Below are 22,667 nucleotides of genomic sequence, written 5' to 3'. Positions count from 1 at the left end.
TACTTAAAGCTGTTGACGAAGGTTTGTTTTGTAACGACTCTGCATGTCGCTGCCGTGTGTCCGTGAATAATTGTTTCACAATCCTTTAATTGCCCCTCGCTGACTACCATCGGCATGTTCACACCTCTGTTATTTAGCTCGCCCAGGACTCTAGTTCTTCAACAATCTTTAAAGTATCAGTTTACACTTTCGCACCGGTGCGTCTGAAATGTAGCAGGTTACTCACAGAGCAGCTGTTAGCAATGCGTCCTTCGGACAGTCACACAGCCACCTGGCAACCCGGTGTTGTGCTGCAGCTCTACAGGGGCTGCCAGACGGGCAACTGATGCTACATTAGCAGCCCGCAATGGCTAATGGGAACTTGCTAGCTGCAGCAGCTAATTATTGTGTTTCCATGATGAGACACATTTTCCAATTCACTTAGCCTCGTCATCACTGCATCTAAACTACAGTATTAACGTAAACTACTGGAGGCAGAGGAGAAGCTAAACACCTGAGACACCTAGCAGAAGGCAGCAGAGGCTATCGCTAACAGCTGAGCTACAGTATGGTCACTAGCAGAACTGCTGAGGAACTTGTAAATGACTGTAGGATGAGAGAGGAAGGAGAGAGCTGAAAAAGAAGAAGCTGAAGGTGGGGAAGAGGAAGCTGAAGGTGAGGAAGATGAAGCTGAAGGTAAAGAAGCTGAAAGTGGGGAAGAGGAAGAGGAAGCTGAAGGTGGGGAAGAGGAAGAGGAAGAGGAAGCTGAAGGTGAGGAAGAGGAAGCTGAAGGTGGGGAAGAGGAAGCTGAAGGTGAAGAAGAGGAAGCTGAAGGTGAGGAAGAAGACGCTGAAGGTGAAGAAGCTGAAAGTGGGGAAGAGGAAGAGGAAGCTGAAGGTGGGGAAGAGGAAGCTGAAGGTGAGGAAGAGGAAGCTGAAGGTGGGGAAGAGGAAGCTGAAGGTGGGGAAGAGGAAGCTGAAGGTGAGGAAGAGGAAGCTGAAAGTGAAGAAGAGGAAGCTGAAGGTGGGGAAGAGGAAGCTGAAGGTGAAGAAGCTGAAGGTGGGGAAGAGGAAGAGGAAGCTGAAGGTGAAGAAGCTGAAGGTGGGGAAGAGGAAGCTGAAGGTGAGGAAGCTGAAAGTGAAGAAGAGGAAGCTGAAGGTGGGGAAGAGGAAGCTGAAGGTGAAGAAGAAGATGCTGAAGGTGGGGGAGAGGAAGTTGAAGGTGGGGAAGAGGAAGCTGAAGCTGAAGGTGAAGGAGAGGAAGCTGAAGGTGGGGGAGAGGAAGCTGAAGGTGAAGGAGAGGAAGCTGAAGGTGAGGAAGAGGAAGCTGAAGGTGGGGAAGAGGAAGCTGAAGGTGAAGAAGAGGAAGCTGAAGCTGAAGGTGAAGGAGAGGAAGCTGAAGGTGGGGAAGAGGAAGCTGAAGGTGAAGGAGAGGAAGCTGAAGGTGGGGGAGAGGAAGCTGAAGGTGAAGGAGAGGAAGCTGAAGGTGAAGGTGAGGAAGAGGAAGTTGAAGGCGGGGAAGAGGAAGCTGAAGGTGGTGAAGCTATCCTACAGTGAAAAATGTTAAAATAGAAATACATGGAAGACAGTAGAAAAGAGAGAGAGAAAGAGACTGATAGATAGAAATGTTAACTGCAAGAACTTCCTCGAAAAATGTAAGAGAGGTGAAAAGAAAGAAAGAGAGAGAGAGAGAGAGAGAGAGAGAGAGAGAGAGAGAGAGAGAGAGAGAGAGAGAGAGAGAGAGAGAGAGACTGTTGACTGCACTGATTAGCTCATCTCATTTAACAGCTTAGACAGTAGATTTAACTTGTGCAGAAAACTTGCCTCTAAACAGTGCTTATTCTAAGGGGCAAAAGTAACGAGTATCAGTAAAGAAGATGATAGTGTGAGCATGTAGAGAGTCTGCTGAACGTGTAGATGTGTTTTTTGTGTCTGTGATGCTGGAAATGTGGATCCCACAGCGAAATACAAAAGTGCAACAAAGTGGTTCGCACAAGGAAGTTGAAGTCAAATTTCACATTACAGTAGATGGAGTTTTTCAGCGCTCCTGTTGCTTTGAGGCTCATTGTTCCAAAACTGTTTATCAGTTTGGCTTCAAAATTTTATCAGCGGTAGAGGAGAAATTTCTAACATTCCAGGGGTAAAATTGTGTGGAGTGAACATTGTGGGCTGAGGAGCAATTTGTTTGGAAGTTTAAAATGTTTTAAAGATCCCTCCCACTCTCTTTTTCAAGTCTCCACTCTAGCTCCGAACATTCCGCGCAATACACACTAATGTTAAAATCTGAAAAAGGCTAAACATTTCAAAGCAAAAATGAAGTCTGTGAGTGAAAGTATGCTGAAGCAGTAGCATTTCAAAGTTGAAGGAGTTGAAGTGAAGTTGTGGAAGTACAAAAAGCTGAATATTTTGAATAGTATAAATAGAAATGTGAAAAGTGGAAGCATGCATGTGCTGAAGAAGCTGAACAGTTTGATAGTTGAACGGTTTTTGTAGCACAACGTATGCAGGAGCTGATTTTAACTACCTTGTATTCTTCTTTGTGTTCAGTGGAGTAAAAATACAGATCAGTACATGCCACATACATGAGGTCATAATCACACCGCTCCTACAGTATGACCTCAGCACTGAAGTCAATGTATTAGTTTCTTTATACCAATGTTTATGGCTTTCCACCACTACACCACATAGTTCGTGTGTGTGTGTGTGTGTGTGTACCTGGCAGCCTGGTGAGCAGACAGGTGAGCTGTCTCTTGGCCAGTGGGGTCCACGACAGGTCCAGTGAGGACGGCTGACGTTTGATGATCCCTGCCAGAGACTGATTAGAGAGAGGACAGCAACGACTCACGTCCACATGAGACCACAGACGCTTGTCACAGCTCCTTTAGAGAGAGAGACAGGTGGAGAGAGAGACAAAGACAGGGAGAGGGAAAGCTAGCTACATTTATTAAAGAAGTTTGGGACATTTGTCTTTTATTTTGAAAGTCTTGTGTTCTTCTGAGGCAAACTAGATTTTCTAAAACTTCAGTTATTGATCAGAATAGTTCAAAGGTTTAAAGTATTGATGAGGGTGAAACAGAATACAGCTCATTACTTCCGGTTTGATCCTTTGCAGTGACGTCTCACTGCAGCAACTTTAACATGTGTCTATGTGCACAGATTGAGTGTGTGTGTGTGTGTGTGTGTGTGTGTGTGTGTGCGTGCGTGCGTGCGTGCGTGCGTGCGTGCGTGTGTGTGCAGACGTACCACTTGTACCAGGCCTTGCAGACGGTCATGCAGGTGAGCAGCTCGGCTCGGTCCAGGAACCTGAACACAGACACCCACACCTCCTTGTCTCCTCCCCCCTCGTTTCCTACGTCCTTGAAGGAGGGCAGAGACAGCAGGGAGGGGGGAGAGAGGGAAGAGGTGGGAGGAGCCTCCTCTTCCTCTGAGGATGACCCAATTCTGTCACCATGGTTACCACGCAGACGAGGCCTATGACATCACAGACATGACAGGGTGTTTAATGATGTCACATATCAACACAGACGGGCAGTGCTGAACACAGACGAGCAGCGCTGACAGAACGCACCACCAGTCTTCTGTCCACCTGAATGCACCATCACTCTGACCATGTGTTATTCAGTAGTAATTAGAAGTATAAATCTGCAGTACCTGCCGGGTCCTCGTGGGGCAGCGCTCTCAGCTTGGCAGTCTGAGCTCTTTGGTCGGGGTGGTTTGGTCAGAGTTTTCCTCTGGATGAAGGCCTGCTGACCTGCAGTGCCCCCTGATGACCTCTGACCCACAGCTGCCTCCAGCTTTGGAACGATGGAGCCTGAAAACAGACGGCATGTTCTTTACTCTTTGGTTACACTGAGCTTAATTTAAATCTACAGCACAAACGTGTTATATACATGCATACACATGAGAATATACATGTATATACTTGTGTGTATACATGGTATATACACTCATGGTTTGTATAGGTCACTCACCACTGTGCCTCCGGGCCTTGTGGGGGCGCTGCAGAGTCACGGTCAGGTAGGAGCCACTCATCAGGTCGTCGCTCAGGTCGGACACCAGGAGGACCGGAGGTTCTGGGTCTGAATCCCAGCGCCCTTCCTCCTCCTCCTCCTCTTCATCCTCCAGCGTGTCCATCTCCTCCTCCTCAGGGTCGAAGTCCTGCCCCTCACTGTCCTCCTCCTCCTCATCATCATCATCATCAGTTCTGCGCCTCCTCCGTCGTTGACGATGGCCACGCTCTTTGCCTCCGTCTTCACTGTCCTCCTCTTCCTCCTCCTCATCCTCCTCTTCATCATCATCGTCTTCATCGTCCGACTCCTCTGACTCGTCTCCTCTTCGCTGCATCCTCGAGCCCCCCCGCAGCCTCACCCCTCTTCCCCTGCGCCCCGCTTCCCTCACACCCATCCCTCGCTTAAGTTTAAGGACAGACGAGGAACCAGGAGGCACGACTCCGCCTCTGCTCCCTCTGTGGGCGGAGCCTCCTCTAAGCAGGCCCCTCCTGTTAGCACTGAAGCCCCTCCTTGCAGAGTGGACCCCCCCTCGAGTGTGGAGCACCATCTTCCTCCTCTGAGAGGCTGAAATGACAAACGTAGAAAGAAGAGATCAGAAAGAAATGTAACTGTAATGTAAATGTAACTGTTATTAGTATAAGTAACAGCCGACAGGGCTGCCGTCACGGCCTGCAGCGGGAAGGGAAGAACCGTCACGGCCTGCAGTGGGAAGAGAAGAACCGATACCACCCGCAGCAGGAAGGGTGAACCATCACATCCCGCAGCAGCAAGAGAAGAACATGAAGAGAAGAATCGTCACGGTCCGCAGCAGGAAGGGAAGAACCGATACCACCCGCAGCAGGAAGGGTGAACCATCATGGTCCGCAGCAGAAAGAGAAGAACCGTCACGGTCCGCAGCGGGAAGAGAAGAACCGTCACGGTCCGCAGCGGGAAGGGAAGAACCGCAACAGCCCGCAGCGGGAAGAGAAGAACCGTCACGGCCAGCAGCGGGAAGAGAAGAAATGTCACGGTCCGCAGCAGGAAGGGAAGAACCGCAACAGCCCGCAGCGGGAAGAAAAGAACAGTGGGAAGAGAAGAACCGTCACGGCCAGCAGCGGGAAGGGAAGAACCGCAACAGCCCGCAGCGGGAAGAAAAGAACAGTGGGAAGAGAAGAACCGTCACGGCCCACAGCGGGAAGACAAGGAAGCCATGACAGCAGGAACAGAGAACCGTCATGGCTGACAGCAGGAACAGAGAACCGTCATGGCTGACAGCAGGAACAGAGAACTGTCATGGCTGCCAGCAGGCACTGACCTTCATCATCATCATCGCTGGCAGAGTCGTCCCCGTCGTGGCTGTGTCTCTGTCGGCGGTAGATCTTGGCCATACGAGCGTCCAACAGGGAGGAAGATTTACGCTTCTGGATGTGCAGAAGAGAAGGAAAGGAAGGAAGGATGCAAGGACATAGAAGGAAAGGAGAGACAGAAGGAGAGGTGAGACAAAAACAGAAACAGTAAGTAAAGAGACATTACATCAATAAAATAAATGATGTTGTTAACATGTTAAAATAGAGACAATAACACTCACCAGAGGGAGGCCTTCAGCTTTGTGTCCTTTAGCTTGCTGGAGGAGGGAGGAGGGAGGAGGAGGAGGAAGAGGAAGAGGAGAAGAAAGGAGGGAGGGAAGAGGAGGAAGAGGAGAAGAAAGAGGAGGAGTGAGGACATTGGAGGTTTTATCTCAGACGGGCATTGATCCTATTTGAGGACAGAAGCTGACATCATGTTCAACAATGTGATGGTTTGATGACCAACATGGGATCTAAAGAGAACCAGCGTTCTGCAGTTCTCTGCAGTCAGTGTAAACATGTTAAAACATCAAAGATAAGAATGAAGCAGAATGTTGACTCATTACAGGACGAGTCCACCTCCAAATGAAGGTCACACTCATTAATGTTCTGTGAGGTTCTGCTGCGTCTCCTTCAGGGTTGAATCTAAACTGCAAAGCACTGAGCAGTGATGGTGTTCAGGGCAGCGAGGCCCCGGAGCCCACAGGTGGAGCTCTGAGTGGGTCCCAAAGACGCTATGGTTTTAATTACCAGATATATTTAAATGTTTCACAAGAGTTTACCAGAAAAATAACAGATGATGATAGTGTTTCTGTAGCAGCATAAATAACACAAAAATAAATAATCTAATTAAATAGAGGTGAGTAACACGAACACACACAAAAATGAGGTGATTTGCTTGTTTTAAATTCCCCTCCTTCACACAGCTGCGACAGAAAACAGTCTCTAAACACCGTGCAGCTGACAGAGTGTTAGTAATAATGAAATGCTTAATGAGCAGGACTTTCCATATTAAATATTCCCTCTTAATCATCACTCATCATCCAGGAGAAGTGTGAGCTGTATCTGCCCTTCGACTGTGTTTCTATTCTTCTCATTATTCTGCTGTTTGGGACGCTTCTGGGCTTTCGGCGCTGGGCAGTCTGCAGGATGAAGCGCAAAACAAAACCCTGTCCCTTCCTGCGGGTCATACGGAGGTGTAGGCATGTCTGTTTGTTGTTTAACCACTGTGAAACAATCAGAACATAATGTTTCACTGCTTTATTCCCATTAACGGCGCTCACTCTCTTCACTTCCTGTCTGTGTCGCTCGACCACAGCTGCCTTCTCTCTTTTGCTACAGCAGCTTTGCGTTGAACATCTGACTGTAGTTCTCTTGTAGTTTAAAGCTTCGATACCTTTCACCACTGTCAGGTCAGGTATAACAGTTTGTCTGTGCATTCCAGGGAAACACCTCATATTTCCATATAGAACAATACAGGACAACAGTGATTAAGATTTAAAAGGCGGCGTGAACTCAGAGACACAGGAGGCGCACCAACATCACTTCTTCTTCTGTCCTTATAATGTGATAACTTTGTTATGTAAACAAAAGCTTCATATCTGCGCGGACCTGTTCAGAGCTAGCATGCACAGCTAACGTCAGTGACAACAGGGTGATAAACGGATCAAAGGTTTGACTTCATGTTAGAATAGAAACACCGGACTCAGAGCCTGTCAGCACACAGAGCTGCAGCTGCACCACATATGAGCCAGGATCCCTGATATGTTAATGACACCTGAGCAGAGGTCCTTTACTCACATCATCCTGCTTCTGTTTATCGAAGCACACCTGAACATCTAACACAGCTCCTCTGTGGTATGTGAACCACCTATAAACACAAAGCAGTCATATGGTTCTGGTTCTGCTCCTGCTCTGCCAGGTAGGGATGGGTATCGAGAACCGGTATTTTTGGTACTTGTACGTGATTGGTCACCACGTCATGACTTACGGGTGAACGTCCTGACTTCAAGTTAACGTCCTCACTTACGGGTGAACGTCCTCACTTACGGGTGAACGTCCTGACTTACGGGTGAACGTCGTGACTTCAAGTTAACGTCCTCACTTACGGGTGAACGTCCTCACTTACGGGTGAACGTCCTCACTTACGGGTGAACGTCCTGACTTACGGGTGAACGTCGTGACTTCAAGTTAACGTCCTCACTTCAAGTTAACGTCCTCACTTCAAGTTAACGTCCTCACTTACGGGTGAACATCCTGACTTCAAGTTAACGTCCTGACTTCAAGTTAACGTCCTCACTTACGGGCTAACGTCCTCACTTCAAGATAACGTCCTCACTTCAAGATAACGTCCTCACATACGGGTGAACGTCCTCACTTACGGGTGAACGTCCTGACTTCAAGTTAACGTCCTCACTTCAAGTTAACGTCCTCACTTACGGGTGAACGTCCTGACTTCAAGTTAACGTCCTCACTTTCTGGTGAACGTCCTCACTTACGGGTGAACGTCCTCACTTCAAGTTAAAGTCCTCACTTACGGGACATCAAGTTAACGTCCTCATTTACGGTTGAACGTCCTCACTTCAAGTTAACGTCCTCACTTCAAGTTAACGTCCTCACTTCAAGTTAACGTCCTCACTTACGGGTGAACGTCGTGACTTCAAGTTAACGTCCTCACTTCGGGTGAACGTCCTCACTTTCGGGTGAACGTCCTGACTTCAAGTTAACGTCCTCACTTCAAGTTAACGTCCTCATTTACGGGTGAACGTCCTCATTTACGGGTGAACGTCCTCACTTACGGGTGAACGTCCTCACTTACGGGTGGACGTCGTGACTTCAAGTTAACGTCCTCACTTCAAGTTAACGTCCTCACTTCAAGTTAACGACCTCACTTACGGGACTTCAAGTTAACGTCCTCATTTACGGCTGAACGTCCTCACTTACGGCTGAACGTCCTCACTTACGGCTGAACGTCCTCACTTCAAGTTAACGTCCTCACTTCAAGTTAACGTCCTCATTTTCGGGTGAACGTCCTCATTTTCGGGTGAACGTCCTCACTTACGGGTGAACGTTGTGACTTCAAGTTAACGTCCTCACATACGGGTGAACGTCCTCACTTCAAGTTAACGTCCTCATTTACGGGTGAACGTCCTCATTTACGGGTGAACGTCCTCACTTACGGGTGAACGTCCTCACTTACGGGTGAACGTCGTGACTTCAAGTGAACGTCCTCACTTCAAGTTAACGTCCTCACTTCAAGTTAACGTCCTCACTTACGGGTGAACGTCGTGACTTCAAGTTAACGTCCTCACTTCAAGTTAACGTCCTCACTTCAAGTTAACGTCCTCACTTACGGGACTTCAAGTTAACGTCCTCATTTACGGCTGAACGTCCTCACTTACGGCTGAACGTCCTCACTTATGGGACTTCAATTTAACGTCCTCATTTACGGGTGAACGTCCTCACTTCAAGTTAACGTCCTCACTTTCGGGTGAACGTCCTCATTTTCGGGTGAACGTCCTCACTTTCGGGTGAACGTCGTGACTTCAAGTTAACATCCTGACTTCAAGTTAACGTCCTCACTTCAAGTTAACGTCCTCACTTCAAGTTAACGTCCTCACTAACGGGTGAACGTCCTCACTTACGGGTGAACGTCGTGACTTCAAGTTAGCGTCCTCATTTACGGGTGAACGTCCTCACTTACGGGTGAACGTCCTCACTTACGGGTGAACGTCCTCACTTCAAGTGAACGTCCTCACTTTCGGGTGAACGTCCTGACTTCAAGTTAACGTCCTCACTTCAAGTTAACGTCCTCACTTCAAGTTAACGTCCTCACTTCAAGTTAACGTCCTCACTTACGGGACTTCAAGTTAACGTCCTCATTTACGGCTGAACGTCCTCACTTTCGGGTGAACGTCCTCACTTCAAGTTAACGTCCTCACTTCAAGTTAACGTCCTCACTTACGGGACTTCAAGTTAACGTCCTCATTTACGGCTGAACGTCCTCACTTACGGGACTTCAAGTTAACGTCCTCATTTACGGCTGAACGTCCTCACTTACGGGTGAACGTCGTGACTTCAAGTTAGCGTCCTCATTTACGGGTGAACGTCGTGACTTCAAGTTAGCGTCCTCATTTACGGGTGAACGTCCTCACTTACGGGTGAACGTCCTCACTTACGGGTGAACGTCCTCACTTCAAGTTAACGTCCTCACTTTCGGGTGAACGTCCTCACTTTCGGGTGAATGTCCTCACTTCAAGTTAACGTCCTCACTTCAAGTTAACGTCCTCACTTACGGGTGAACGTCCTCACTTACGGGTGAACGTCCTCACTTACGGGTGAACGTCGTGACTTCAAGTTAACGTCCTCACTTACGGGTGAACGTCGTGACTTCAAGTTAACGTCCTCACTTCAAGTTAACGTCCTCACTTCAAGTTAACGTCCTCACTTCAAGTTAACGTCCTCACTTACGGGACTTCAAGTTAACGTCCTCATTTACGGGTGAACGTCCTCACTTCAAGTTAACGTCCTCATTTTCGGGTGAACGTCCACACTTCAAGTTAACGTCCTCACTTACGGGTGAACGTCCTCACTTACGGGTGAACGTCCTGACTTCAGGTGAACGTCCTCACTTTCGGGTGAAGTTAACGTCCTCACTTTCGGGTGAAGTTAACGTCCTCACTTCAAGTTAACGTCCTGACTTCAAGTTAACGTCCTCACTTCAAGTTAACGTCCTCACTTCAAGTTAATGTCCTCACTTCGGGTGAACGTCCTCACTTCAAGTTAACGTCCTGACTTCAGGTGAACGTCCTCACTTACGGGTGAACGTCCTCACTTACGGGTGAACGTCCTCACTTACGGGTGAACGTCCTGACTTCAGGTGAACGTCCTCACTTATGGGTGAACGTCCTGACTTCAGGTGAACGTCCTCGATTTCGGGTGAACGTCCTCACTTTCGGGTGAAGTTAACGCCCTGACTTCAAGTTAACGTCCTGACTTCAAGTTAACGTCCTGACTTCAAGTTAATGTACTGACTTCGGGTGAACGTTCTCACGTACGGGTGAACGTCCTGACTTCAAGTTAATGAACTGATTTCGGGTGAACGTCCTGACTTCAAGTAATGTACTGACTTCGGGTGAATGTTCTCACTTACGGGTGAACGTCCTGACTTCAGGTGAACGTCCTCACTTCCGGGTGAACGTCCTGACTTCAGGTGAACGTCCTCGATTTCGGGTGAACGTCCTCACTTCCGGGTGAACGTCCTCACTTTCGGGTGAAGTTAACGTCCTGACTTCAAGTTAACGTCCTGACTTCAAGTTAATGTACTGACTTCGGGTGAACGTTCTCACTTACGGGTGAACGTCCTGACTTCGGGTGAACGTCCTGACTTCAAGTTAATGAACTGATTTCGGGTGAACGTCCTGACTTCAAGTAATGTACTGACTTCGGGTGAATGTTCTCACTTACGGGTGAACGTCCTGACTTTCGGGTGAACGTCCTGACTTTCGGGTGAACGTCCTAACTTCAGGTGAGGATGAATAGGAGAGAAACCATGTAAGAAGCATGAAAAGGGAACAGACAGTGATCAGAGAGCAGAGACACAGAATGATTTCCTGTATGTACCTGATCTGTCTAACATTTCACAATAAGAGCTGGGTCTGTTCTCTGGATAAACATGGAGGGGGGGCACATGTGGGGGGTTGGGGGGGGGGGGGGGGGGGGAATGCAGAGTAGGCGGCTCCTCTCACCAGTCTCGAGCTGATTGGCTGAGAAGGCAGAGGGGCCGCCACCAAGAGAAGTGACGCTGAGGAGGAAGAGCAGCAGGGGAGAGGAGGAGGAGGGAAGAACCCACAGCGGACCACTTCCCCATCCTGCTGGGAGCCCCCAGGACCCCCCAACGCAGCAGAGGGCCCGGGGCCCAGCCTGAGGACCAGGGGCCCGCGGGAACGGATGTGCTGCTGGTGGCCGGCAGCCAGCGACTCATCACTGCCTGATGACTGACAGCCATATCACAGCAACAGGAAACAGGAAGTAAAACACCCCAAATCAACGGGAAACAGGAAGTAAAACACCCCAAATCAACGGGAAACAGGAAGTAAAACATCCCAAATCAACGGGAAACAGGAAGTAAAACATCCCAAATCAACGGGAAACAGGAAGTAAAACATCCCAAATCAACAGGTAACAGGAAGAAAAACATCCCAAATCAACGGGAAACAGGAAGTTAATCAACCAAAAGAAAATAAATCATAGAAAATAGAAGAGTACCTGTTAGCTTTGTATGCATGTGTGTGTATGGATCTGTGTGGGTGTGTGTGCGTGCGTGCATGCGTGTGTACCTCTGGGTCGGTGATGCCCTGCACACACTTGGGACACTCCCAGCAGCTGGGCAGGTCTTTGTTCACCAGTCCTTCTCCCTGAACCTGCAGGACAAGCAGGAGAGAAGAGGGTGGACATTAATAAACATGTCTGACATGAGTGGACGTGCAGAGTTTCCCTGATGTATTCTTTGGTGACTTAATAAAACACACTACTGATACACACTTTACTGCTGTGTGTGTGTGTGTGTGTGTGTTAGTTACCGTGAGGCAGGCAGGATGAACTATCTGTGCACAGTTGGAGCACTCCATCAGAATGAGGGAGGGGTCTCCGGTCTCCTCCTGGTTGGGCTCCTTACAGATCTCACACACGGCAGACAGAGGGAGGCCGGGCTGCAGAAAGGGGCGGAGTTATAACCACACATAAACATGTCATGTGATATAAAGGTAGTGCTGGGCGGTAGGACTAGAAATCGGTATCGCGGTACTTTTTAATATTCTGGCGGTTTCACTTTTCATGTCTTTTACAGGTTTATGGCAGGGGTAGGCGACATGACCCATTATATTTAATATTTATTTTCCTCTTTGCGGTGTCTGTATTATCTTGCAGTATTATAAAATGAAAAGGTACTCTAACAATAGAGCAAAAAGAGCTAGAATCATCTTTTGAGTAATGTATGGGAACACATCAATGTGTTTTCATATAAACAATCAACCTTTTAATTATTTGGGACTTTAAAGTCTGTTTTCTATTTTACTAAACAAAAACCCTACTCCTTTTACCACACCTGGTTCAGTAGCTACAAACAGACCTGTGGGCTGCAGCTGGGTTACTCGTCATCTACCGTTTCTAAATGTGCTCAAATGTTTGTTTATGCGTGAGCAGCCGCGTGACGGGAACTTTTGGAAACCAAACTCGCGCATCCTACTTCCTGTCACTGAACGCACAACCTCATGCCGTGTGTGTGCATCAGGTGAAGCCGCTCCGCAACACCTCTGCTCCGTGCACGGTCCGTTCATGTGGCCACGGCGTTAAACAACACAGGGGTGAAGTTCCGCTAATAACGGGGACACATTTACTGAAAAGCCAACTTAATTATCCCACTGACGGCTGCAGCGTCGCGCATGTTTATAGGCAAGTGACACGCACGCACACTCTGCATGCAGAGCGTCAGGTCTCTGTGTGCTCTGTGGAAGAGATGGCTATGGGATATCAGATGTAGTTTTCCTGTAGATACGTTATAGAAAACGTGCACGAAAACCAAATGTTAGCATTTATCACGGTATTGCAAAATCCATGTCGTGGCAGAACGTGACACCGCTGATGGTGTGAAACCAGAATACCGCCCACCCCTATATACAGGTAATATAAATTCAGGTGTGACGTACAGAGAGGCACTGTCGGAGCACACAGGTCTGTTTGAGTTTGCCCGGTCCTCCAAACTTCTTCATATCTCTGCAGAAGTTACACTCTCCACACTCAGGCCGCATACACGCCTCACACCGCTTACACCTGCAGAGAGACACATTACACACCTGAGCAGAGACCCACATCACACACCTGTACAGGTAACATGAACTGTAAACATGAGTTATTAATCTTGATGAGTTATGGTATTGTTGGACTTGAGCGCAGAGTTTGATATACTTGATTATAAGTTATTATTAAATAATAATTATTATTAATTATTAATAATAAGTTGTTATGGCTTTGAAATACCTGCTGTTGCATGGATTAAAAGTTACCTCACCAACAGGGAATATACTGTACATTTGGTAGTTTTCTGATGTAAGAGCAATGAGTTGTGGAGAGCCACAAGGAAGTTGTTTGGGGCCACTCCGGTCAGAGCTCGAACCAACCTGAGCTCTAACCGGCCAGAGCTCTAACCAACCTGAGCTCTAACCGGCCAGAGCTCTAACCAACTTGAGCTCTAACCGGCCAGAATTCTAACCGGCCAGAGCTCTAACCAACCTGAGCTCTAACCGGCCAGAGCTCTAACCGGCCAGAGCTCTAACCGGCCAGAGCTCTAACCAACCTGAGCTCTAACCGGTCAGGGTAGCTGTATTACCTGACCCTGCGGCGTCTCAGCACAGACATGGAGGAGGCGGGCTTCTGTGGGCGGGGCACGATGGGGGTGGTGGCCAGTTTAGGGCGAGGAGGAGGAGGTGGAGGAGGAGGAGGCTGGTACCAGGAGGGCTGAGGAGGAGAATAACACATGCAATATTTGTTATGAGCATGTGGGATGGAGAGCAGCTGATGCAGGAAGTTCACTGACAGCAGGAGGACAGTCTCCATGTGGTGTTCTTCATGTGCTACAGGACATATCAGGGACAACATGAGCATCATCTCCATGGCTGGGCATGTCTGCTTTTAAACTGCAGTGTACCAAGGACAGGCTGAACGACAGATGTTCAGTGAAATATGACTTCATCTGAACTGGAGAGCTGCTGAGGATTCATTCCAGACTACCATTCACCAGGGTCACAACATAAATCCTCATCATCACGGGGCAGTCTGCTCACCCTCTTGGGCCACCTGACGATGGGTTTCCCCGTGTACGAAAGTTTGGGATTGTCGTTGGCGTGTTCCTTAAGAAGAGCCTGCGGAAGAGAGAGGGTGTTACGTATGAAGAAGAAGAGTGTTTTATTCTTCTGCTGGTGCAATCACACACACACACACACACACACACACACACACCTTGATGTGTGTGATGAGAGCCGGGGCATTGTGTATTCCTGCAGGGACACACTTCTTGTTGGAGGGCAGAGCCTCCAGTTTTCCCAACAGGTTCCACATCCCCTCCAGCTCCAGAGGAGTCACATGAACCTGCTGCTCCTCTTCATCACTGACCTCCTCCTCCTCCTCCTTCAGCTGCTCAGAGGAGGCTTCAGAGCTGGCAGGTTTCTTCAGACCTGACAGACGAAAAATCATTTAATGAAAGACAGTAATTTACCCAGTAACCGATCGTTAAGACGCTCTCCCGTACCGATGCCCAGCGAGTGTTTCTGGAACTCTGGCGTGAGGTACGAGGTCCTCGTCATGCTGAACACGTAACGCTCCAACACGTACCAGCACATCTCGTAGTAGAACGGGTAACGAAACTTCACCGGGACCTGCCAGAGGAGGCACAACTATTGTAACATCCCTTCATCATGAACAGAATAAAGGACATTATGTTTGTGTGTGCGCGTGTGTGCGCGTGTGTGCGCGTACCCGTGTTCTGTCCTCGATGTTACAGATGTTGAGCTGCATGGGGATGTTGAAGCTGTGCAGGAAGTTTCCTCCAAACACCATTGAGTCCACTGGAGTGTAGACGGCGTGGATCCAGCCTGAGTGTCACACACATGCACGCATACTAACAAATACAGTCTTGCAGCTACTGAGTGTGTGAGTCAGTGAAGTTTGTTCAGACCAGGAAGCAGATTTTTCACACAGCCTAAGTCAACTTAAAGACAACTTCAAACCAAACCCCATTCAAAAAAAATGTCATTTTAAAGTAGTGTTCTTCTCGTCCTGCAGACAGACCTGACAAAGCATGAGTTCAGACTTCTTACAAACCTGCCTCCTGATGTAGTTCTCTCAGCATCCTCTCAGCCTGTTTATTGTCATTAAATCTCAGTAACATCTGTTTGTTGTGTCTTCATAGCGCTGTAGTGAGACAGATCTCAGCCCACCTGTGACCTGATAGACATTCAGGGTACCTCCAGCGTAAAGTTATATCGTAATTACTTTATAACTGTTCTTCATTCGTCTCCACCACGTGTTAGTGTTTATTACTTTATTCTGCTCACCTTCTCTTCACCTGCTGGACCTGCACACACCTTCACCTGCTGTACCTGTACACAGCAGCTCTCTCTGCTTCTCTCTTCCCATTCGTCTGCTCTGTTCACATCTATCATGAGCTGCACGTTTTACAATGTCGCCAAAAAAAAAAAAGGCAACAACTCGCGTTTTGAGCTTTTTCACCTGCGATCTCGTTTTCATAGCTGCAGGTGAGCCGCGTGTGAAAGAGGCTCGTCGTTCTGTTTCGAAACGATCAAACCCGACACTACACAGCTGGACTTACAATCTTTAAAAACAGAATTAGAAGGTCAGTACTTCAGAGAAAACCTCAATCAGTGCATTTACACCTGCGTGTGTGTTTTCTGATGAGCACGTGTGAGACGCTGCTGCAGGTATGGGAGAGACAGAACGCGAGGGGCGAGTGTCCAGCAAGTTAATCGATCATGGATGACGATCATTTTGACAGATTAAAAAAAATAAGACACATGACAGAATTAATCTCCCGCTGTGAGGGACATGTGTGAAAGGGCAACTCTGGGTAATGTTGGGGTCAGACGGTCCTGAAATTGTCAGGAAAATGTCAGGTGTGAAAGAGGCTATAGAGACACAACATGTAGACACAGTATAGGATGCACACCTGAGGGGATGATGAAGGTGCAGCCCTGCTTCAGCTCGATCCTCTGACAGTCACCCACACGGTCTCCCAGGAACACATCGCCCTGCTTCCCCGACAGAACCCAGTTCTCATACAGCTCCAGGTTCTGAGGGGTGGGCGGGATCAGCCAGAACACCTGAGGACACACAGGTGTAGGTCAGACACACACTGTGATGTCACGTTGTACTATAAAGTCTTTAATATCTGACCTTGCTGCCTCTCAGGATGTGGTACCACACTGATGTCCCTCCAAAGTCAATGTGGAAGTCTGTGTAGCACCCCTCCACACTCATCAGACAGTACCTACACACACACACACACACACACACACACACACACACACACACACACACACACACACACACACACACACACACACACACACACACAGTAAAGACTTATACACGTTTAATAATATGTCCCATCATGCTCCTCTCCTGCAGGTGTAACATGAGCCCTTACTTCTGAACTTTGGGGTACTGCATGTCAGTGATGGAGTTTGTGGAGTCTCTCTGTCGCTCCTTCAGGTGTCGAGGCCACATGTTGTCCACCCAGTCTATCAGATCCACCTGCACGCACACACAAAAAGTCCTCATGGATCCTACAGAGCGCCTTGGATTGTTGCGAACAGTTCATGTCACTACATGAGTTCACCACAAAGTCTTCAGACCATCTGCCCCGCGTCCGCAGACCACCCGCCGCACAGCCGCAGACCGCCTGCCGCCGTCTGTCACGCGGCAGCAGACTGTCTGCAGCGCGTGTGTGTGTGTGTGTGTGTGTGTGTGTGTGTGTGTGTGTGTGTGTGTGTGTGTGTGTGTGTGTGTGTGTACTGTGTGTTTGTTTAACATACAGTGTGGGGTCTGGTGACCAGGTTCTCCAGCTTGGTGTGGCTGAACTCCAGACTGATCACATTGTACAGCTTGTCTCTCTGAGGGGGGGGCGTCTCATAGTAGCGGGTCCACTGAGCCATGGACATCTCCGTCCCCTTCTGAGTGCTAACATCCATCACATCGATCATACGTCTGCTACCTGAGGGACACGCACACACACACAATCAGGACTTCACATCACACAGCTTTTAAACTCCTGAACGGAAAGTGCAACATGAGTCAGTTTGGTCAAATGAGTGCTTTTATTTTGAAAGGTAACCCAGTCATTTATCAGCCCTGTCCTAAGAACACATGGAATGAGTCGTTGTTCGGCTGTGAACACGCTCAGATTCAAACAATGTGACGAGTTCTTACCAACAAACATCTTCACATCGTTCACACTGAAGTCTGCATCAGGCATCCTGCAACAAGGAGGAGGAGGAGGAGGAGGAAGAAGAGGAGGAGAGGACACGTTAATATACTGAGGAGGAGGAGGAGGAGGAGGAGGAGGAGGGGGAGACGTTAATATACTGAGGAGGAGGAGGAGGAGAGGACACGTTAATATACTGAGGAGGAGGAGGAGGAGGAGGAGAGGACACGTTAATATACTGAGGAGGAGGAGGGGGGGGGGAGACGTTAATATACTGAGGAGGAGGAGGAGAGGACACGTTAATATACTGAGGAGGAGGAGGAGAGGACACGTTAATATACTGAGGAGGAGGAGGAGGAGGAGGAGGAGGAGGAGGAGGAGAGGACACGTTAATATACTGAGGAGGAGGAGGAGGAGGAGGAGAGGACACGTTAATATACTGAGGAGGGGGGGGGGGAGAGACGTTAATATACTGAGGAGGAGGAGGAGGAGGAGAGGACACGTTAATATACTGAGGAGGAGGAGGAGGAGGAGGAGAGGACACGTTAATATACTGAGGAGGAGGAGGAGGAGGAGGAGGAGGAGGAGGAGGAGGGGGAGACGTTAATATACTGAGGAGGAGGAGGAGGAGAGGACACGTTAATATACTGAGGAGGAGGAGGAGGAGGAGAGGACACGTTAATATACTGAGGAGGAGGAGGGGGGGGGGAGACGTTAATATACTGAGGAGGAGGAGGAGAGGACACGTTAATATACTGAGGAGGAGGAGGAGGAGGAGGAGGAGGAGGAGGAGAGGACACGTTAATATACTGAGGAGGAGGAGGAGGAGGAGGAGAGGACACGTTAATATACTGAGGAGGGGGGGGGGGAGAGACGTTAATATACTGAGGAGGAGGAGGAGGAGGAGAGGACACGTTAATATACTGAGGAGGAGGAGGAGGAGGAGGAGAGGACACGTTAATATACTGAGGAGGAGGAGGAGGAGGAGAGGACGTTAATATACTGAGGAGGAGGAGGAGGAGGAGAGGACACGTTAATATACTGAGGAGGAGGAGGAGGAGGAGGAGGGGGAGACGTTAATATACTGAGGAGGAGGAGGAGGAGGAGGAGACGTTAATATACTGAGGAGGAGGAGGAGGAGACGTTAATATACTGAGGAGGAGGAGGAGGAGACGTTAATATACTGAGGAGGAGGAGGAGGAGACGTTAATATACGGAGGAGGAGGAGGAGGAGGAGGAGGAGGAGAGGACAGGTTAATATACTGAGGAGGAGGAGGAGGAGGAGGAGGAGGAGGAGGAGGAGGAGGAGGAGGAGCCTACTTGAGTCCCAGTCCCTCGGGCCTCTCGAACAGGATGGGGTCCCTCAGGCCTCCTCTCTGCACAAACTCGTACGTCAGGTCTGACAGATGAAAACAGAGATGTTGCAGGCATATTTCCCATCATGCACTGCTGCCTGTGAGCACTCACCTAAAACACCTGCACAGCCTGAAAGCCTGTACTCAGGGTTTCTTACCTTTCCCCTCCATGCGGAGGACACGGTCAGAGCTGAACCTCTGACTGATGACCTTCTCCTCCAGGTCAAACATCCTCCGCCCGTCAATCTCCTCATCTGAGATGCCGTCGTCATGGTAACGCCGACGGGTACCGGCCCTCTGGAGAAGGGGGGGGGGGGGCACTGTTTAATCCCTGTACTATGACATGAGTCTGCTCTCTGAACACACTGCAGAGTGATGGATGGACGGAGTGATGGATGGATGAAAGTTAAAGTGATAATCTCAAAGATGTTCATGTAAATAAACGTCTGTACGTCTCTCTCTCTCTCTGAATGAGGTAACACATGGTGACTGAGCCTATGGCCCACTGATGAAAGCCTTTGCATCTGCAGTATATAGTATTATTATGGGCTGGCTGTCTGTGGCGACGCCCAGTTAGTGATGCGTTTTCCATCATCCAGCAGTGGTTGGTCTGCCAGAGAGGGTAGGCGGAGCTAAGCGGCTGCTTTTCCGCTCTCTGCAAGTGTTGCATTTAAACAGTAATCTACTATGGCTGAACAAACAAAGAAAAGATGGATGACTACAGATACAACTTCAACAAGAAGTGAAAATCCAAAGAAGAAGAAACAAACTCGACGCTCAGATGAAGCAAACAGTCTAAACCGGGGAGTGTGCTCCCACAATTACCATTTATCACCATCAGGTGGTGCTCAAGAGAAGCTTAAATAGCTTAAAAGTAACAAGCTACCTTTACACTGTTGCTGTAGCTTAGCCTGCTACATTTCTGTGAGGGGTAGCTTCAGTGCAGTGAAGCTAAATTTACTGCAACTGTTTACTTAGCTCACTACAGCCCCTTTCCCACTGGCCAAAAAGCCTGCTAACAACCGCTAACAACCACCAACACCCGCAGTGGGAAAGGTTACAATCGGCATTCAGACCCGGGTCAAATGACTCTGCAGTAGCCCCGGGCAATAATCGCTTCTGCGATAAAAAGGCCAGGCCTACACCAGTCCTTATTATGTAGGAAAGAGCAACATATGGACATGCTGTGGGGTTAGTCTGGAGTGCAGTCTGTTGACTGTGAGACTTGCCATGAAGAAGACCCGCTCAGACGGTACTGTGATGTCCCAGGAGCAGAGATATGCAAAAAAGCTTTGTTTTAACTGTTTAACAGATAGTATTAATCAGTCAACATTCTTATTGTCAGTTAACAGTTAATTATTAAGATCCCTACTCGACATTGATTCCATTGCACAACTTATAGACTGGACCGCATGGTAAAGAAACAAAAACTACAAAGAGAGAACTCCAGTAACTGTTACAGCAACGGGATGAGTGATCCATGAAAATGTTGGATTACTGCGTCCCTGATGGAAACAAAACCTGGGTCGACGCGCTAATCTCAGTCCGAGCAGGGCTCGAACATCTTTCCAGATTTCTCGGTGCCGAGTTTGATAAACAGACTGAATGAGTGATGGATAGAAAAAGCAGCAGAAAAGAGACAGACAGGAGGATTCTTCACTGGCAATGGGAAAATAGACAATCGGCTCTTATTAGCGGGTCTTCCAGGGCCTGACAAACCGACGTCAATGCACTAATTTTAGTGGGAAACGGGTGTAATAAGTAGCTGCCCAACACACAACAGGAATCGTCTGTAGACTTACTCAGCTATAAATGACTCATTAATGACAAACACATTTACTAAGATGACAAATAACTCTTACTTTACATTATCATTATTTGCCTTTGCTGCTGTGTGGTTAAAAACCTCCAATAAACTGTAACAAGTGTTAAAATAAAATTGTTTAGATGGTGAAATGTGTTTTATATGGAATCCTGTTTAACCAACATGTTTTGTGAACACACCTGAGCAGGTGGAACAGAGGGTTAGTCGGTTAATCAGTTAGTCAGTCAGTAAAGTTAGTGTTCCCTGTGAACTCACCAGCCGCTTGCTGTACCGGGGCTTTGAATCATCCATGAGAACAGAACCAGTTAATGTGGACCCATTGGGCCGAAAACAGGCAGCTGGTTTATCTGGTCAGCTGACGTAACTTCTCTCACTAACTAACTTTAACCAAGGGAGTGGACACAGAGTGGTCTGCAGTCTAACGTGTGTTAACCGTTTCTGATCTGACCTCACACAGGTGTGGGTACACGAGAGGCTAAATGTGGAGCTGTGTCCTTCAAACAGGCCCACTACACAAACTCACTGATTAATAATAACACATATAATGAGATAATAAGAGAACAAACAGGAGTCCTCTGCCGACACGCAGCCTGCTGATACTCGAGCTTTGTTCCCTCCGCTCAGCTCGTGCCCGCCTAATGTTCGCTTTGTGGAAGGATTACCGCTTTAATGACAGATACCTCTCGATGAGCGAGTGTCCCTCTAAAATAACAGCCTGTAGTTATTCATAACACACCGGAAAAGAAGCCCTGCTCGGCTCCTGCTGCACTACTTTGGTTTAAAGTTGATACGGTCTCCGAACAGCCGCCATTTTCCATCCCATCACAAAACATCACCATGTCCCGCCCACAAACGGACATTGGGCCAATCACAGACGCACCGGGGAGGCAGTCATTGGACTACAGCCGTGTCAGTCATGTGAAATAATTGTGTACTGTGATTGGACGAGAATAACCAATAGACACACGAAGGAGCTGGTTTAGGACCAATAGCAGCACACCCTGAAAACGACCTCACACATGATTGGCTAATGTAGCTCAAAACAGTAGATAAATCGACCGACGCGGTGTCAATCAAAAAGAATGGCCAATCACGCGCCAGTGTGACGCAGTTACACCGCCCCATTACCCAATATAACAAGTCATCCTCCTGTTTGTCCTAAATCAGCTCAATAATGACGTGTTTCAGAGAACTCACCCTCATACTGACACAGCGGCGTCCCCCGACTCAAAGCTCCGGTAGTCCGGGGGTCGTGCCGTCCTCCGAGTCCTTAATTTGCCCCCACAGCCTCACATCAACGGAGGGACACGTTTTGTAGCTCTCACCTCAACGAGGAAGTGCCTGCAGCTCCATAAATGGAAGTGTACGCTCAGCTAATGAGCGCTGATTGGCTGCGGAATGTTGCACGCCTCGTGTGATTGGTTGATGTGAGATGTCTGTTAGGAGCGCAAAGCGAGAATACGGCGAGCGAGAGGAACATGCCAGATTGTGACGAATGAATCAAAATGTAAATAATGTTTGAAAATCTGTAAAACACACAATTTATTGATTTAAATCATCAAAGAGCAAAAAGACAAGAGACTAATATAAATGATAAATCTCTACAGAGTAAGAACCTGATATTATATAAGCGGAAACACATCATACTACATGTTATCACAAGCTAACAATAATAATAAGGCTAATAATAAATCTATTAAATATGACAGAGGGGAACAGAGTCAGTGAGTGAGTTCTGTAAGACATGGCCGACTGCTACTCTGAGTTAGTCTGAATTTCTGACATGCTGCCCTGAATCCACACCTCACACAGGAGGTTAAACGATCATGAATATTAAGTTATATTCAGGCCCGTGGACACCTGTACACTCTTCCAGCTGTCATGTGGACACAACATTTCAGTTAGAGTCAGTTAACATATTAACAGGTAAAATGAATAACTCATGTTCTGAGTTATAATATCATCATCATTCATTTGTTTTATTTTGAAGTTCAGTTTGAAGCACAGGGTCAGGGGCAGCACGATGTAGGTGGTGATGTATGTTTGGTTGCGAGCGTGTGGATGGAGGCGTACGTCAATTAAAGCTGCTGAAGCCGATCTTATAGAGCAGATAGAGTCCTGCAGGGTGTCAGTGTGGAGGTAGAGCGAGCAGGAAGGACCACCAACAGACCAGAGTCAA

The 22,667-nt window shown here is 48.2% G+C and overlaps 1 protein-coding gene across 2 annotated transcripts in view; it reads right to left on the bottom strand.

The window, feature by feature from the left end:
• kdm2aa (lysine (K)-specific demethylase 2Aa) overlaps positions 1–20,862 on the bottom strand; it is a 29,480-nt gene extending 8,618 nt beyond the window's left edge. The window contains exons 1-23 of one of the 2 annotated variants that reach the window (XM_069676896.1): positions 20,744–20,862; positions 18,822–18,960; positions 18,629–18,707; positions 17,314–17,360; positions 16,920–17,098; positions 16,532–16,638; positions 16,279–16,372; positions 16,052–16,205; positions 14,845–14,960; positions 14,618–14,744; positions 14,329–14,543; positions 14,154–14,231; positions 13,700–13,827; positions 13,020–13,143; positions 11,895–12,023; positions 11,652–11,735; positions 11,061–11,309; positions 5,556–5,591; positions 5,283–5,388; positions 3,950–4,552; positions 3,630–3,789; positions 3,222–3,449; positions 2,694–2,857 (exon numbers count right to left, since the gene is read on the bottom strand). In XM_069676896.1, the coding sequence (XP_069532997.1) occupies positions 2,694–2,857; positions 3,222–3,449; positions 3,630–3,789; positions 3,950–4,552; positions 5,283–5,388; positions 5,556–5,591; positions 11,061–11,309; positions 11,652–11,735; positions 11,895–12,023; positions 13,020–13,143; positions 13,700–13,827; positions 14,154–14,231; positions 14,329–14,543; positions 14,618–14,744; positions 14,845–14,960; positions 16,052–16,205; positions 16,279–16,372; positions 16,532–16,638; positions 16,920–17,098; positions 17,314–17,360; positions 18,629–18,707; positions 18,822–18,960; positions 20,744–20,779 (3,382 nt within the window). In that variant the 5' untranslated portion in view covers positions 20,780–20,862. The remainder of the gene's footprint in view (positions 1–2,693; positions 2,858–3,221; positions 3,450–3,629; positions 3,790–3,949; positions 4,553–5,282; positions 5,389–5,555; positions 5,592–11,060; positions 11,310–11,651; positions 11,736–11,894; positions 12,024–13,019; positions 13,144–13,699; positions 13,828–14,153; positions 14,232–14,328; positions 14,544–14,617; positions 14,745–14,844; positions 14,961–16,051; positions 16,206–16,278; positions 16,373–16,531; positions 16,639–16,919; positions 17,099–17,313; positions 17,361–18,628; positions 18,708–18,821; positions 18,961–20,743) is intronic. The other variant, XM_069676895.1, reaches the window with a different exon arrangement.
• Positions 20,863–22,667: the final 1,805 nt, after the last annotated feature.

This window comes from Semicossyphus pulcher, unplaced genomic scaffold (genome assembly GCF_022749685.1).
Source record: "Semicossyphus pulcher isolate SPU_LCO1_2020_fin unplaced genomic scaffold, fSemPul1.0.p SCAF_27, whole genome shotgun sequence".
Lineage (NCBI taxonomy): Eukaryota > Metazoa > Chordata > Actinopteri > Labriformes > Labridae > Semicossyphus > Semicossyphus pulcher.
Note: the sequence above shows the minus strand (reverse complement) of the source record. Positions and strands in the feature narration are given on the sequence as shown.